This window comes from Sciurus carolinensis, chromosome 2 (genome assembly GCF_902686445.1).
Source record: "Sciurus carolinensis chromosome 2, mSciCar1.2, whole genome shotgun sequence".
Lineage (NCBI taxonomy): Eukaryota > Metazoa > Chordata > Mammalia > Rodentia > Sciuridae > Sciurus > Sciurus carolinensis.
In genome coordinates this window covers 123,116,851-123,135,385 of record NC_062214.1, presented here as the reverse complement: position 1 = coordinate 123,135,385, position 18,535 = coordinate 123,116,851, and the positions used below count along the sequence as shown (strand labels likewise).

At 37.1% G+C, this 18,535-nt stretch overlaps 2 protein-coding genes across 2 annotated transcripts; both read left to right on the top strand.

Moving 5' to 3' along the window:
• The first annotated feature begins 3,770 nt into the window (after positions 1-3,770).
• Positions 3,771-4,724, top strand: LOC124976496 (olfactory receptor 4Q3-like). Its single transcript, XM_047539361.1, has one exon. The coding sequence runs from the start codon at positions 3,777-3,779 to the stop codon at positions 4,722-4,724; it is 948 nt and encodes a 315-aa protein (XP_047395317.1). The 5' UTR covers positions 3,771-3,776.
• A 12,870-nt stretch (positions 4,725-17,594) lies between these two features.
• LOC124976495 (olfactory receptor 4S2-like) lies at positions 17,595-18,533 on the top strand. The gene has a single exon (XM_047539360.1). It carries the CDS (start codon positions 17,595-17,597, stop codon positions 18,531-18,533), a length of 939 nt encoding a protein of 312 aa, XP_047395316.1.
• The last annotated feature ends 2 nt before the right edge of the window (positions 18,534-18,535 follow it).

Genomic DNA, 18,535 nt, shown 5'->3' with positions numbered 1-18,535 from the left:
AAATTTAAAAAGACAAACTTCAAGGTGATTCAGTGAGTTATAAAAGTCTGAAGGAAAAAAAAAACAACAACAACTTCATTTGTCTTAAATTATCGGCAAATAATATTTTCCAAGACAAATCTTAGGTTAATTTTCTAGTTCTGTTCACTGAAAATATGGTAAGGGTGAAAATGTCAATCAGGCTTTTGGAAATTTTGCTTATGTTGAAAATTATGTGATTGTTAAATTTTTTTTAAATCTGGAGTTAAAAACCAATGGCCTATTAATTCCTGATGAAATGTCTAGATTTGAACCTTCCTGAAACCAACAATTCCAAGGGCCTTGGAAGCTATGCTGATAGAGTTGTTACAGGAGATATATATTCTATGTTACCTGACTTTTCTAAGTCGTGGAGGATCCTGCACCCAGTTGTGTGCATCTCTTCCTTCTCCCCCTGAACTTTCACCTTGCTGGGGATAGGAAAGTTCTGAAAACTAGACTGATGTGAGAACTCCTTCTGCAAAAGAGAAATGTCTGATACTATCTTGCTGGTATGCTTGGCCTCCTGTCTTTATCTTAGAATAAATTTCAAGTATGGGCTCCTTGGATCTTGTAACTGTAAGTTCAGTGTAGAAAGAAAGCAATAACATGTTAAAAATTGTACCACATTGGCTCTGTGTTAGTCAACTTACTCTTTTTTTCTTTTCAGTGCTAGGGGTTGAACCCAGGATTTCACAAATGGTAAGCAAGTGCTCTACAACTGAGCTGTACTTCTAGTCCTACCTTATCCTTAAGATTAAACCAAACAATTGTGAATTCTTTATTGTCATGTCATATTAATGCAATACTAAGCTTCTCTACTTTCTTCAAGTGATAATGGCCAGCTCGCCTCTTCAAGACAATGATTGTACTGCATATGTAGAAATAATACCTTCCACAAAACTGGTTTGGTATTAGTTCATAGCCTAATTAGTTCTGCAGGGCCCCACTTTACAAGTAATGAGGAAAGTTATTTCCTGGTAGGCCAAATACCTTAGAAAATACAGAGGATATGAAGAAAAAAAGAAATTCATTCACATTTAAAGTTACTGTAGCAAAACCTAATGTATATTCATGATTTTAGTTTTCTAATCTCTGAATAGATAAGTAATAAAATCAATAAAAAACATTCTCTGGGATTATAAAGATATGAAAATGCAACACTGGGTACTCATGTGACTTACAGAAGTTATTTCTTTGGCCTTAGTGGTTGAACGTGATTTGCTGTCTGTATAAAAAAGAGATTTGTTTGTATTAATGAAAAATTCTTGCTGCACATGTATAAACCATTTCAGACAAATAAAATTTAAATGCAACAAGGTAAAAACAATGCAATTCAGAGTATTTTTGGAGGCTATGATAATTTCTTCACCATTTAAGAAAATTTCTAAATAAGGCAAAAACAGTGATTATGTGAGCTGTTGATGGCATATTCAAATATTGCTTAACAAGACTGTCTACTGGTCATCTGACTCTAGAGGTATGTAATTTTGTTTAACTTACTATTTGCTGTTCATTACTATTTCTGAGATTTTCAGACATTTTATAATTATATTTAGTTATATGACATAAAAAAGTTCCAATTTTTGTTGATATCCTTTTATTCATGCTAGAAAAGATAAACCCAAATATTAAGGTTGCATTGCCCTTTAAGGCATTAATTGGATCACACAGAACTTTAAAAATTTATTTTGTGTTCTTTTTGTGCTTAGATTATTTAAAATCACATATTTCATATTCTCCTTTGAGCTGATTGTGTTATTCTGCTGTCTCTCATTAATGAGATAAATACAGTTTTTGACATATGCTCCTCATCTATTTATGAATTATGTTTTATGACATTTAAAATATTGTACTTTGACAGCAATAATTTATAAAAAATATTCAATTACATTATAATGACAGCAGTTTTGTTTTCTGGGTGGGATCCACGTGTAGGTGCCAGTAGATGAGCTGCTCCAGGTGTCAGGTCACTGGGGTGTTTTATCAAGGCTCCGTAACACCATGAAGGACGTGTTTCTCCTTCAGGCTCCAGGGGTAGCTTGGTATTGAGCCTTCAGCTTCTGCCACTCTAAGGCACACGGTTGAGACAGAAACCAGTGGGAATCTTCTTCCTCAGGTACAGATTGAGACATGAAAAATGAGTGGCATACTAAGTCCCAAATTAATCACTACAAAGTAAATAAAAGGAGTGGTCTGTTATGCATCAGGTCTGACGGTTTCAGAGCCTACAGGGTCAGTTTTCAGGCAAGAACTGAAATGCCGACAACTCAAACAGCAGCAGCCGCTGCCTAGGGAATATCAGGGCTCATTAGGCTGAGCGGTGGTGTGAGGACCTCGAAAACCTCAGCTTCAACAGAGCTCTAGGGACAGAAGATTGTTCCAATCCATACAGTCAGACCTCAGTGAGGGCTTGGCTTATAAGGAAGCAGTTCGGGCACAGACTGGGCAACGGTGATGGTCACCTGATGATTGCTCATTTTCGGAGTTTGAGACTGTGAGAAGGGGCCTGGTGGGATGAATGGCAAGATCTGGTATTCCTTCCTTGAAGCCACATAGTTCCTGACAAGCAATGATGTAAGCGTCTCATACAGGTTGATTCATAATCCACTCGCCTCCCTGCTCCTTCTCTATCTTGGACGTCTTTTTCATTTTTATGCTTATCATAGTCCATGTTCTTTTTCTCTGTAATGCTGGCATTCATCATTTTAAATTTAAGTGATCATTTGAGCTTCGGTTCTAGGTTCATACACTTAAAACATTCACATAGAAATGAAATTCCTATAGTATCGAAGAATTTTGGGGCTAGTGGTATACTGGAAGGCGATTACAAGGTTTGGATGTGATAGGATCAATTTTAGATCTCTGGTGGCACTGGGTTCATGAAAATATTGTCTTAAGACTACCTGATTCACTGTGGACCTCTAGACTGCTCTGATGCTGAATGCCCTTGTCTGTTCACAGCCCACCGGCTAGAGAACAAGGACTTTGGTTACTTCCCCCAATTTCTCCCCCTTTCAGCAGGGAGAAGTTTGGAGATGTCATCGCCCATTTTTCCATAGAAATGGAATGTAGAAATTGACATTGGGGAAATGTGACAGTGGTCTACATTATGCTTTGAATATAACCCTTGCTGCTCTGAAAAATAAAAAGTAACTAATTCTACTACTAATTCACCTCAGACCCTATTTTCCATTTCTGTAATTATTTCATTTGCTTTTGCTAAATCTTCTTTATGCATTCCAAGTGCAATTTAAAATTCAATATTTCAAACAAGGCCAAAAATGTTTCTAGCAGAGATTATGCCCTTCTTGGGAAGAAATGTTGCCATGGGTGTCAATTTCAAGGGTACCATTTTCTTGGTGTTTCAAGAGAAATTAAAAAACACAACTTACAACTTCAAAAGGAGATAAGATGGCATTTAAACTCCAACTAGAAAATCATTTCACATTGTTGGTGTGGTCAGACTTTTTCCTCTACTAACACTTTAAATTTAACATAGATGTAAAATAGCAAAATATACCACATTTTTTGTTTTTAAAACACAAATGTCATGATGAGAACTTTACTATCTTTCTTAGTATTTTTCTCATAGACCTTTCTTGGTCAGTCATTGAACTTCTGTTATGCAGTAAGCACTGTGGTGTAGACATAAAGATGAATAAAAAATTTTCTTCATTTTTTCCTTTTGTCTAATTTACATTTTCTTGTTCCAACCCAATTCTTCTTTCTTTAGGTCTTTTGGTACTCTTGGCTTGATGAAAAAAGGAAATGACTCTAAAGTGACAGAATTTGTACTTCTGGGTCTATCATCCTCCTGGGAGCTACAGCTATTTATCTTCTTAATATTTTTGTTGCTCTATGTTGCAATTGTCCTGGGAAACCTGTTGATATTGGTAACAGTGCGAGCTGATGCTCACCTGCTCCAATCTCCTATGTACTACTTCTTGGGTCATCTCTCATTCATTGACCTGTGCCTGAGCTGCATTACTGTGCCCAAGATGTTAGGGGATTTCCTACAGCAGAACAAGACTGTCGGTTTTTTAGGATGTGTGACCCAGATCTACTTCCTGCACTTTTTGGGAGCCAGTGAGATGTTTCTGCTGACAGTTATGGCCTATGATAGGTATGTTGCCATATGCAATCCTTTGCACTACCTGACCATCATGAACTACCAGCTGTGTCTTCAGTTGGTTTTTGCTTGCTGGTGTGGGGGTTTCATCCACTCTATCACACAGGTCATTCTGGTCATCCAGCTGCCTTTCTGTGGCCCCAATGAACTGGACAACTTCTACTGTGATGTTCCCCAGGTCATCAAGCTGGCCTGCATGGACACCTATGTGGTAGAGGTGCTGATGGTCTCCAACAGTGGACTGCTGTCTCTCATCTGCTTTTTGGTCTTGATCTTTTCTTATGCTGTCATCCTGATCACCCTGAGGACTCGCTTCCGCCAAGGCAGGAGCAAGGCACTGTCTACCTGTGCCTCCCACCTAACAGTGGTCAGCCTGATCTTTGTGCCATGTGTATTCATCTACTTGAGGCCTTTCTGCAGTTTCTCTGTGGATAAAGTATTCTCTGTGTTTTACACAGTGATCACACCTATGTTGAATCCACTCATCTACACTCTCAGAAATGCTGATATGAAGATAGCTATGAAGAAGCTGAGAAAAAAGCACATGGCATCCTGTTGCCCTGTTAAAAGATAAGCAGGAAGAGGTGACTTAGAAAACAGTTTTTCTTGGGACACTCTTACCTTATTCTGTACATGTATGAAAACAATTCTGGTGACTTCAGTGTAAGACAAGGTATCATAGAATTATAATGAATCCCTCTTGATAAGAGTTGGGAGACATGGTGGCTGTAAATATGAAGCAGGGAACTCAGGATTATTTACTGGCTGACAAATGATGGAGGTTAATTGAATGATAGGGTCAGAGGAACCTTCTATCATTCTGTCTACAAGTCTTTACTTATTCAATTCATTTTACTATGTCTCTACTGCAGTGAAAGAAGACATTACATCTCCTTTTGTGTCCTGCTTCTACAGGGTTTAAAGAGTCCTAGTGTGAGATCTTCCTGACATTTCATCACAATCTTTTTTGAGGCAGTGTGAATTCCATTTTTCCTTGCTCTAACAAAGCTTGTAAACAATGTTGAACTCCCCATACATTAGAGTTTACCAAGGAACTGTGTTCCATACTGTGCCAAATTTTAAAAATATAAGGTCAGATGACTCAGGTGAATGGACATGTGCTCTTCATCATGTTTGGGAGTAAAGGAAAGAGGCCTGGGAATGCTGGGGTCATGAAAGCCGTCCCTGTGCTGCTGCAGAGAATTCTCTGGAAGAGGCATCTCTATTTCACTCTGAGTTTTTCTTTACGTGAAATTGTAGTTCAGTCAACTTGATGAACTTCGTAATATTTGAGAGCTCTGGGCTCTAAAGAAAATGAAAAAGAAATGACCTATTGTTTGAAGCATTCTCCCTGTCCTGAGGTGCTCATGGTCATGACTCCTGGGTCACGCATGTGCTCTGAGGAATAGACAATATCACTGAACTTCATTTTTACCAATGAACTCAGAGTTGTAAGCCATTTGCCCAAATTGCTTAGAAAAAAATGTAATTAACCAAGAAAGTTAGTAATTTTAGACAATTGAGCTAATTTTTTTTCTCCTCAGAAAAATGCATTTATCCAAATTATATGGACTAATTTCTTGATTTCTACTATATCTGTACAGGAGCGCCAGAACTATGAGATCCCTGAAAAAAGGTTCACTTAATGTTTATGTTCAAAGTTATCTATTTGTGATGGAAGGCTCCTTGCAACTTTTATGACTATGGAAAGATATTTATTCTATTTGCTGAATATAAAGATAATGATAAAATTTTTGCAATATTTTTATAAAATTTTCTCACTTTATTCCCTAATCAATGGCTATGGAGAAGTTTTTCAGATTACTTAGTTGAAAAATGTACCTAAAAAAGAAATATCTGAAATTCCAACAATTACTAGGATTTTCTAGCTAATTTGCAATATTCTTGGACATGTAAAAGCTAATTTTGTATTGGAACAAATCAGGTCTTTTCAGTTTTTGTGCTGAGACTTTATGTTTAAGAAACTGTGTATGAATATATTTATGTATATGAGTTTTGATACAGAGGGATTCTTCACAGACCAGGATCATGATGGCCACTTGGAAATTTCAGCACAGGCCAGGTGAGGGCATCCCTGGCAGAACACCTGCCCCTCTTTCTGCTTTACTACACTCAACATTTCAACAGAGGTTCTTTGCCTACAATGAACACCCTGAAGGGCAGAGGGACACCCTGAAGATAATATCCCAAAGAGTGGGAAACTGTGAGCCAGAGAGTACTGTGTGGGTTGACAGAAAGATTTAAGTGGTGCTGTGGATCAGCCAGGCACATTGTAAAGACACGAAGCTTCAGACTCTCTGAATCAAGGTGACTATAACATCCCTCTTTCCTGATGTTCCTCTTTCACAGCAAAATTTGGGTCTTGTGAAATCATTTTAAATGTCTTGTTGATATCTGGGGTTGGCAGCATTATATTCAGAAAAGCAAGAACTTCTCATATTCTCTTTTGCAGTTTCAATCTTCAAATATTTGCTTAACCAATGATCTATGTTAAAATTCTTTTTTTTAACACTAAATCAAGAAAGTTTAATATAGTTAACTTGTTCATAAGTATCTAAGAATGGTCTTGAGACAATTTTTCAGAAATGTAAAAAGCTAATGACTCTGAAATTTCTCTTAGGTAGAGTGCATACATACTTTTTTTAATATACTTTTTAGATGTTGATAGAACTTTATTCATTTATTTATATGTGGTGCCAAGAATTGAACCCAGTGCCTCACACATGCTAGGCAAGCACTCTACCACTGAGCCACAACCCCAGCCCACATACATGATTTATGAAGAAAAATAATAGGAATTAAAAATGATACATAAAAGGTATACTCTACTATTTACAAGATACTATGCCCAACACATTAATCCCTTCAAGAACCTTCTAAGATAGATCTGATCTTATCCACCTAACAGGGAATTTAAGGATCAGACATCAGATAACCCATCCAGCTTTATTCGTCTAGTAGACTGTGGGGCTGAACTTCAAACCCAGATTCTCCAACTCCATATGCCAAGTTCTTTTCAATGGATTGTGTCACCTTAAAATACTCTCAAATATATACCAAGAACCTATTTTGCTGGGACTACAAAACTTATATGGCTAAATAACATATATCCCTGTTCAGAGCATTTTGTATGACATTCATAAAGAACTAAATACAATATACCAAAATTGTGACAGCATAAGTACTCATGAAAATGTTTATAAATGCTTGAAATGTTTGTAAATATACCTCAGAGAACATCCTTGTATCTCATCTGATATTAAAACTGTTTGATTTTTTATTTTTTTAGATGTAATAATAGCACTGTAGTATATAATATGAAATATATTTGATCTTTGTCCCCCTACTACAGAGCCCTTAAAACATTTGGAATTTTCTGAGTGATAGGAACTGTCTTTTATTATTCATTAGGAGCCCCTTTTGATTACACCAGTTTATGCTGAGGTAAATTAGGGTAGGTCCCCTAGATAGCCTCAGAACAGAACTACTCTGGGAAAAAAGGGGGGTTGGCTAGAGATTAAGTTCTATTAAAACCTCTTGAAAACTGCAGTTGAACTTCAGGGTTACTGAACATGTGGAGGAGCTTAGGGATTGGTGTACCTTGCATCTACCCAAACCCCATAACTTGCCCACTACATCACTTCACCTGGCTGTTCATCTCTATCCTTTAGAATATCCTTTATAAACCAGTAAATGTTAAGTGTTTCCCTGAGCTCTGTGTTGTCCTCACAGAGGACAGTTAGAGGAGGCAGGGGTCATGAGAACCCCAATTTATAGTCAGTGAATCAGAAATACAGGTCACAATATGGGACCTGCAATTAACAAGTGAAGTGGTGGCAGTATTGTGGAGGTCTCCAGGTAAGTAGTTTCAGAAATGAATTGAGTTGCTGAAAACCCAGTAGGTGTTCATATAAGAACTGATGGATGTTTAAGGAAAAACTTCCACACATTTGGTTTTTAAGATGTGAGGTGAGAAAAGGAAAAACGGTTTGTTTTTTCCTATCTTTTAGAAAGTATTCTGGTTAAGTTTTTATAAGGATCCTTATTGCTTTATGATTCATACTAAAATATTTACAGATAAAACAGTATGTCTAGGATTTGCCTCAAAGTAATCAGAGACAGGAAGTAAATGGAACAGCTCTTTTTTTTTTTTTTTTTTTTTTTCCTGTTTGGATTGGGGATTAAACCCAGAGGTGCTTTACCACTAAGCTACATTCCCAGACATTTTCTATTTTTATTTTGAGTCAGGGTCTTGCTAAGTTGCTGAGGGTCTTGTTGAGTTTGGCCTTGAATTTGTGATCCCTCTTTCTTAGTCTCCCAAATCACTAAGATTATAGGCCTGTGCCACCAAGCCTGGCTATGAATTGTCACAGCAGTTAAAATCTGAGTGATAGGTAAATAGTAGTTAATTACTGTACATGTGGATTTGAAATCGCACATAATGAAGGTTAAAAACAAAACAAAATAGTCTATGTACATAGCTGCCTTTTTGCCACACACATTTTCTTCCAGAGACCAAAAATATTTTGTTTCAAGCTCACAGCTTAAATGTTAGATATTGCTACTAAACCACTTATCATTTTTAAACCAACAATGACAAGTATGATAACAATATTCATTTAAATTAAATTTTTCCAGGAGTCCTGTCTGTCTGATTGCTAGCCCCTTCTCTAGCATAAGAATGAGCTGAATCAGATCCAAAGAAAGCAGAGGAGTCAGTCTTCTCCAAAGACCCGGAGGTGGTACCCAGAACTGCCAACCATATGGTATCAAACCAGTCTGGAAATTAAGGCCTTCATTAAATGTCTGATACAACTCATTAAAGCAGGGATTCAACAGCAGCAGCCACATTCACTGTATGTCTCAATTTTCTATACTGTCTGGGTCAACAGTCAGTGGTGTATACAGCTCTGGGAGCCCCCTCTGGCCCAGCCTTCCAAATACTGGTTCTGCCAGTGTTTTCCGACTTCTTTCCACAGCTGTTCTTCGAGTTTGCTCAAACATAGCTTCCAAGTCAAATGTGTGGGCTTTTTTTCCGAACCCCGTGAAGCCCATGGTAACCGCCAGCTCTGGGTCAGTCCAGACGCGTCTGAGCCTGTCACTTCGCTGGGCCCCGAGCGCTCCGTGGCCCGCACACCGGGAAACGTCCTGCAGCTGCAGCCCACACCGGTGCCCTAAAATTCTTCTTATTAATAAATAAATAGTTCGCACTTTTTAGACTGCACAGGATTGGTAGTGTCTGGGTGTCCAATGCAGTGGTTTTCTGCTTAGATCATGGCCATCTTCCAGGGGCTACATGAGCCTCTTCTTTGGGTCTGTTCTGATAGTGGATCATACCACTTGTATGTGTACCCCTAGACTAGGCAGTTGAAGGACACTGTGTAAAGTGTGTGGCAGGGCGTGGACATCTGGGTTGCAGGATCCACATTAATACCCGAGAGGCTTCTTGTGATAAGTTGTGAACCAGGAGAAATGGTGGGCTGGAAGCTGAGGGCCAAAAGTCTGCTTTGTTCACATGGCCACATTTTGGTGCAGGAAATTCAAGGATGTTGAGAATTTTAAATTGGAAAATGATCCTCCAGTAATTATGAAAGTATGAGATGATAGTTAAATTTTGTTAACTTGATTTGAAACTTTCAGATATATGTTACTTGGGGTCCTCTTGCCCTGTGTTCCATAGATATTTTGGGTGGGTCTTTTTTCCAGCTTTTATGACCCTCTGGTTTACTAAAATAGCTAAAAGGAGACAAAGTCAAGTCTAACTTAGGAAATCATGAGAGAATTATTGATTTCATATTTCCAAGATGCATCATGGTAAGTAAGACTGTCCACATTTATAGTCTTATCTCAAAAGTACATGTTGTGTGTGGGCGGAGGTTGTGGCTCAGTGGTAGAGTACTTGCCTAGCATGTGTGAGGCCCTGGACTCAATCCCTAGTACCACATGCATTCACACACAAAATCAGATTAAAAACTTAAATATAGTATGTAATATAATTATGTGATATATACTCTAATTATACAATGAGAAGATAATAAAACATATTTAAGTTCTAGATTATGATTTACTACCTATTAGCACCTGAGTCATCTTCACTGAAATATTTATAGAATTAAAAACTTGAGACTTAATGGGTTAATAATTTATTATTATGGGTTAATAACTCATTATTAACTGGTTATCCTTTCATTAAATTTACAACCATTTGCTGTGTCTGGAAATGTGGTACGCACCTTGAGTCTTCCCCCTAGGATCGACAGATCACCCAAATATCAATTATAGAATCTCTCAAAATCCAACAGAGGGTGGTAACATGGCCCTCTAAAAGAAGATGTGAGCCCAGATGATGGGGGTGAGTAGAACAGGGAGGTTCAATGTACAAATTCCAAAGTCCAATGACCACCTTGGGCTCCAGCTTCACCCCTTACCAGAGGACCAGTGACTTAACCTCTCAGCATCCCTTTGTTTATACAACAAAGACAATAATAGCATCTACCTCAAAGGGCTCTCAGAAAATGGGACAAAACAATACTTGGTAAAGTTCTAATAAAAGTATCTACCTATGGTCAGAATTTGATAACTGATGGATTATGTTACTATTATTACTTATTGTTCTAGAAAATTAAAAGGGAAGCAGGCCAAAAGAATAGTAGAGTTGTTAGATTCTAGAGAACCACAAGGCAGAAAGATGAACTTGATCCAGGTCACTGCCATGTGACAGCAAAATTCCTAACATTCCCCTAGTCATATTGAAGCAATCTTGACACAGGAAATTTAGGATAGGTGATACATGTGCCCTCAAAATTATGTTTAAAAAGTCACATTTTAAGTGCTTTTAAAATGTTCTGGTTAATAATACACTTCCAAGGCTTTTATGCAATCATTTCTCAATTTAAATAATAAAAAATTAGAACAGTTTGAGATTTACAGAAAAGTTGCAAAGATAGTACAGAGTGTCTATATACCTCAGGCCATTTCTCCTCTTGTCTTACCTTATTATGTCATATTTGTCATAGCTAATGAATCAATATTGATGATTATTATTAACTAAACTCCACCCTTTATTCAGATTTTATTTTAATATTTTGCTTAATGAATAGGCTTCCTTGAACTATTCATTTTTGACATATTATCATGCCATTCACTGAAGTATGTGACACTGTCCATCTCAAAAGAAATTTGAGTGGAGAAATCTGATAAAAACAAAACTGCCACAAGTAGATATGTCCCTGTTTAAACAAGACCTCTATTTGTAACTTAGAGAGTCCTAGAGGAATAAAATGTTAACAACAAATGGCACTCTTTTTTTGTGGTAACATGGTAATCATTTTTTGCCTCAGAAAATCACTCTAACCAAAGTAAATGCTATATTTGTTATGACTATATCATTCAGACATTTCCGGTGAACTTTTAGACTTCACCTGAAAGTTCATGTTGTGATTTAGTGATGAACTTTATGTTAAATTTCAAAAGTATAATCCTCAATTCCTGTTAAGCCCCTTTGACATAAATCCCTTAGAAACACATTCATAATAATAGGACCAAGGCAATGTCTTCTAGGTGACTGCAGCAAAATTTTAAATAGGGTAAAATATTTTAATAGTTTAATAAGCAAATAAACTATTCTGTGATTGGGTTGGTGATGAGACTAAGCATTATCCTTTTCCTGCTCTGTCCCAACTTTGAGTTGTTTATGCAAAACTGTGGGAATTGCCTATTTATTAACTAGTTACTTGTCAAGCAGCCTTCAACATAGTTTTGCAAGAAGTTATGTAGTGGAGATCACACTTGCCTAACAATAATCTCTAGGTGCCACCCAACCACTTGCTCAGCAATTCCCTCAGGGTTCTGATGGTACATAAAAATTGCTGTGAAGTTTCTTCCTCTGGGCAGCCAGGAACACAGAAGGAAGCTGCTGTGGACAAAAACACCAGAAGCCGTGGCATGGATGGAAACTCACAGAATTTTATGAGAGAAATAGGAGAGAGAGAGAGAGAGAGAGAGAGAGAGAGAGAGAGAGAGAGAGAGAGAGAGGAGTGAAGGAACCCAGGATCTTAGGCTGTAGGAAAGGACGCAGGCACATTCCCAGAAGAAGCATCATTTGTTTATTGTACAGATCTCCACCTTTTTGTGTGAATATTCACATTTTTATCTCAAAAAACTTTTTTTGATCTGAGATCTCAGGTTGTTGAATCTGTATTGTGGACCACACCCAAGAAGGCAGCCAGAGTGAGCTTCCATCTGCAGTGACCCCTTAACCGTGGGTGAAAGAGGCAAGGACAATTTTCATTGATTCAAATTACATTCAAGGACGAAGAGAAATCTCAAAATTCTTTGCTTGCTTTTCAATATCTGTTCTAGTAATTCCACTAAGTGAATCTGGAAATAGTTTATATTACAGTTTAAAGGGCAAATTAATATTATTTCAGTTGGAATTTTGTCCCAGTTTTACCAAGAACAGTGAAACCTAGGTAATTCAATTTCCTCTCTGTGCTTCATTTATTTTACCAATCATTAAATGAGAGACATGAAATCAAGTGATCTCTAAGATTTTTTTTATCTATATAAGTAGGTGACTTACATAATCTATGTCCTCGTCAGAGGATTTGGGGAGGTCATTTAAAGGTATTATTCTAATATGAATGGGTTTATATCAGGTATTGAGTTTTATTTATCCTTTCATGTTCACATTCCAATACCAGACAATAGAGAATGTGCTCAATACATATTTGTTAGGTGAAAGGATAAATTAATATTGGTGCTGCATAAAACAGAATATCAATGACATGATACCTTATTTCTTTAAAAAAATCTGCTTGCTCAAGTTATTATTCCTTACCTTTTAGTTCCATACAATTAATAGTTTTCTCAACTGTGAACCATGAGAGGAACAGGTTTTGATTGATTGATAGTAAATTAATGTTGAGTGCCCAGAGATATGAAAACAGACACATGGGTCATCATGTCTAGTGAAGGATGTTGAAGTCAAGGACACTGTTGCTCAATGTGCTTTACATCGGGTGGAGCTTGCTGTTAGGATGAGATTCAGAATGCTTGCTCTGTCTTTTGTAACTCACCCACTGGAGGAACTAAGATTAAATCTTTTTCTCAGAGGATTTCAGAAGATGCCCTTCGTCCTTTTCTCCCTTTCTCCCTTCCTCCCTCTTTTTCTCTCTCTCTCTCTTTTTTCTTTCTTTCTTTCTTTCTTTCTTTCTTTCTTTCTTTCTTTCTTTCTCTCTTTCTCTCTCTCTTCTTTTCCTTTTTCTTTCTTTTGTTCTTTCTCACATTCTATTTTAAATAATTTAGGCAAGCTCATGGAGTTTAAAGGACAAACTTGTTTCTTTAACACACAGATCCCATTATAACTGGTATACATTCTCTGACTTTGTCCTGGAGAGATCAAATTTGACCTAAGCACCTAGACAGGTCAGTGGAAATGATCAGTTCCATAGAGGTGGTGGCACAGAATTCAGATACCTGCTACTGATGATCCTGAAATGCCAGCACTAAAGCGATAATGATTAGATTTGCATGTCACTTTTATGTGCGTTGTCTAATTTGATGCTTACCATGGGTGGCGTTATTTCACAGAAAAGCACTCTGTAGTTGACAGAAGTTAATAAAATTGTGTTAAAGTTACAAAGCCTGAAAGAAGAGATGGATGGAACCATGAGTCTAACCCATTTGTTCTCTTTTTAAATCATGTGTTCTTTCTCACAATGAGGATAGTAGGAAGATTCTGAACTCTAGACTTTGATTAATTTATGACCTGATGAAGGAGATCCTAGATAAAGCTGAGTTCCTACCAAGCAGGAAGATTAAAGTGCCTTCAAATCATCTTCAGATATCTTTGCTTGAACTTTTAAAGAAAGCTATACAGGAATATGAATTATATTTCCTATTGCTCCACTCAAAGGAATATATGTGCCTTTGAATATTATATATTCAAAGGAATAAATAATATTCCTGTGACAGGAATTAGGTGATGAATATGGTGAGGAGGTTAGTGTACTGAGATCACTGCTATCGGGCCTCCCATTCTTCCTCCAGTCACCAAGTTCTCCAGGAGCTAAGATATGTAAAATGATGACATATTCACTCAAAGCACAGCATGTATGTTAGTGTTTTATTTGTGATATATATTTACTTCTTACAGCACTTTATGTGACATGTAGTATTCTTATTCATGATTTCCCCTTTGTGTGTGTGTGTGTGTGTGTGTGTGTGTGTGTGTGCTGGGAATCGAAACCCAGCTTTTGCACATGTTGGGCAAATGCTTTACCACTGAGCTACACCCCCAGCCTACATTTCACTCTGGAGAAAAACTGAAGCAAAGGAAAGTTAAGTAACTTACCAAAAGCTATACCATCAGCAAGAGGTAGAGCTGGAATTTGAACCTTGGCAAAGGCAAACTGAGTTCCAGGTGTCCTCATTTTTACTTCCTCTTTTTAGATTGGTTCTTTTTAGTTAAACATCACAGTAGTCTCCATTTTAAAGACATCCTCTTTTTAGCTTTTCTCCACCACTTCCCATTCCAGTTGCCCTTTTGCTGTGATATAATCTTATGGTGCTCTGAATTATTCAGGACAGATTTCAAACTCCTCAATTTAACTCACGAGAACCTTTATGATCTGGTCAGATCTTCTTTTCAGTCTCATCTCCAGACACTTCCTTGTGTGGATTCTGTTCTGAGTCAGATCAAGCTGGTTGGCATCCTTCAGGGAAGTTGTCATGATTTGCACTTCACATACACTGTTCACAAGGATTGGAATGTCCCTCCTGCCCTGTCCACTCTTCTGTGCTCACATTCTCAAACCACTCTGAACTCTCTTCATCATCAAGTCAACTCTAACTCATTTTTCATTCCACTTAGTATGACCTCTTCTGGAAAGGCGACCCCAGCTCTCCTGGGCTACCTTACCCTTTATCACTGACAACCGTGATAGTTTACCTGTGGACCTCCTCCATTTGATTGGGAACACATGTCAAACGAAATAATCTGGATTAACAAGCAGCATCACATCACTTGCTATTGCAACTCCACTGTAAGTTTACTTTGAGAAAATGTGGGCACAAACTGCATGCTATAATGATATTGCCAGTTGCAACTGTGTTCTTGTCTCTAAATAGTGTATTATAGTTAAAAACCCAAACTCTTCACAATTAGCACAATATTCTTTGGAGTATTGGAAAAGGTTTAAGACTTTCAAACGAGAGAATATATTTGGTAGCTTGGATGCCATCAGACCTAGCACACACGAAGTTGTTAAGAAAATAAATTTAAAAGTTCTATTACATAGGTTTAAATACCAACACTGCCAACTGCTTGCTCTATGAATCTGGTCATGTTTCTTACACTCTTTGTGCTTCAGTTTCCTTATTTTTGAAAGGGGTAATACTGATAGCCTGAAAATACTGATGTACTCTTTTAATAAGATTGTTATAGGAATTAAATGAATTGTTATATAGAAAACAGTTAAAATTATATCTGGCACATAGTAATCACAACTTAAGTGTTTTCTATTTACCTAAACTTTCCTTTTTAATCTTTATGATTTTCCTGTTGGTGATGACTAAGAAAAATTTACCTCTTCTGGTATGGTGTACAAAATATTCAAAGAATTCAGAGATATGAAGTGTATTCTACCACTGAAGGACTTTGCACTATAAAAGAGCAACTGAATTTTTAAATTCAGTTTTTCTTATGACAGTATCTATCTATCATCTATTTAATATTTCTATAATTTATTAAAGGGATGTGCATTATGTGCATCTCTGACCATTATGTTGGTCAATTTACCAAATTTCTTTATCCTTTGGTGCTTTATTTTGTAAAATGCAGATAATAAAATTATGATGTTATGAGGATGAGGTAACATCATCAGGAGTTTAGCACAAAAGCCTGCATATAGAAGAGTGTTCTGTAAACGTTGACCAGTATTCATAGTATCCCCATGTTAAAGAGAGGAAGATACTATAGTTCATTATTTCAGGAATAAAGTTATATAAAAATTTTAATAATTTCTAGTGTTGCCTAACTTTTTAATAATAACTGAACAGGTCAAATTCTACTTATAGAGATCCTACTTTATAGATTCAAATTATAAAGAAAAATAATAAATACAAAGAAGTTACACTGATGATCTCATTTAATTCTGAAATGATAATTTCATCATCCATCTTTTATGGATGAGAAAACAGATTCAGAGAAGATAGATTTTTACCCAGAGTAATCCAGTTGATGGAGAGATCCCAACTTACACCCCTCAGCTCCTGGACAGTGTTCTTTCCACTTTCCATGCTGAAAAGTTATGTTCTTAGCAAAGATGGAGAATAGCTAGTAGTTTGCAATATATCATAAAAAGTCATTTTTATTTTGAAGAACTTCTTTAGATTTTGTCTCATGATCTGTCTTTTTAATAGTTCTTTTCTGATTATTCTTATTTAATATTTTTATCAGAATGCCTTAAGCACTCCATATACACTTTATAAAATGGTATTGGACACTAATTTTTTTAATCACCATTTAAGTATTATCTTTATGGAAACTTTTATTCCTAATTCTTATGTATGATTACATGGACAGAGTTATCTGGGTCTTCTTCAAGTCGTAGGGCTTGAGAATGATATGAACCTCAACATTTTAAAACTTTTCCATGCTTTAGAGAAGCATAGGACAAAATATTTCTCCATATAAGTTAACCACTCCTCATGTGCCCCCTACTGGCAAGTGAAGAACTTTTCACGTGCAGGTCAAAGGTTAGACTCACACTCCCCCAATGCTGACTTACAAGCAGGAGTTATTTGTAAGCAGGAGGCCACTGTCTGTGTTGTTCTCAGACATTGAAAATAACTTAACTTTTAATTACATTGAAACTTTAAATCTAATTTAAAAGCTGTAAATGGAGTTGTCTTTTCTTGGTTAAATAAACTGTTACTTTTTTAACATTTACCTATATTATATTAAAAATATTTGTCCAGAATTTTAGACATGAGATCTCAGATTCTGACTTTTTGTTTTTATCTAAGGTCTCAAAACTTAATTTATCCATTTAATAAATAATTTAAGTTTTTTCATTCCAAAGAGAATCCTTGAGGAGAAGGGAGAGGCGGAGATGACAGGGTAGGTAAGAAGGGAAGTGGAGGAAGAGAGAAGGAAAGGGGAGGTGTATTCTTGTTTGAGAGAAACTCAAAATGGAAAACTAAATGGAACAAAATGTTCAATGTGAGTCAATAAAATTAATGAGAAAAACATACATAAACCATGTTCAAAAAATATAAAGAATTGTCTCTTCCATATGTAGCATTACTTAGATATTTTCATGCAATTGTTCCTATTACATTTGCCCATGCTTACAGTGGTTATAACTTGTGCTTATTTTTGCAGTGAACCAGAGCCAATCCCAGTTCTGCCTGGGGCCCCATGGAAGTAGTCAACAATGTCACTGAGTTTATATTCCTGGGACTTTCCCAAGACCCTGGGATGCAATTGATACTCTTTGCCGTATTCCTTTTCTTCTACATCGTGATCATGGTGGGAAACTTACTCATTTTGCTTACAGTCTTTTCTGATCCCCGGCTGCACACACCCATGTATTTCTTCCTCAGTAATCTGTCCTTCGTGGATATTGCCTATTCCTCAGCCACAGCTCCCAAGATGATTGCAGACTTTGTTTCTGACAAAAAGACCATTTCCTACTGGGGCTGTATAACTCAGATGTTTACCTTCTACTTTTTTGGTTGTGCTGAGATTTTTGTTTTGACCGTCATGGCTTTTGATCGTTATGCTGCCATCTGTCACCCCCTCCACTACACTACCATCATGAGCACCAATGTTTGCACCCTGTTGGCATCACTGTCCTGGTTGGGGGCCCTGGGTCATTCTTTTGTCCAGACTCTACTGACCTTTCAGCTGCCCTTCTGCAATGCTCAGGTCATTGACCACTACTTTTGTGATGTCCACCCGGTCCTAAAACTTGCCTGTGCTGATACAACCCTGGTCAATATGTTGGTGGTGGCCAACAGTGGTCTCATCTCTCTGGGGTGTTTCCTCATTCTTCTGACCTCCTACACAGTCATTCTATTTAGTCTTCAGAAACGGTCTGCAGAGAGTCGGCGCAAAGCTCTCTCTACCTGTGGATCTCACCTGACAGTAGTAAATTTCTTCTTTGTTCCTTGTATCTTTATTTATCTCCACCCATTCACCACTTTTCCACTGGATAAGGCTGTGTCTGTGTTTTATACCACCATCACCCCGATGCTAAACCCACTCATCTATACTCTGAGGAATGGAGATGTGAAGAATGCCATGAAGCATCTGTGGAGCCACAAGTTTTCTTTAAAGGAGAAGCAGAAGAGATAGTT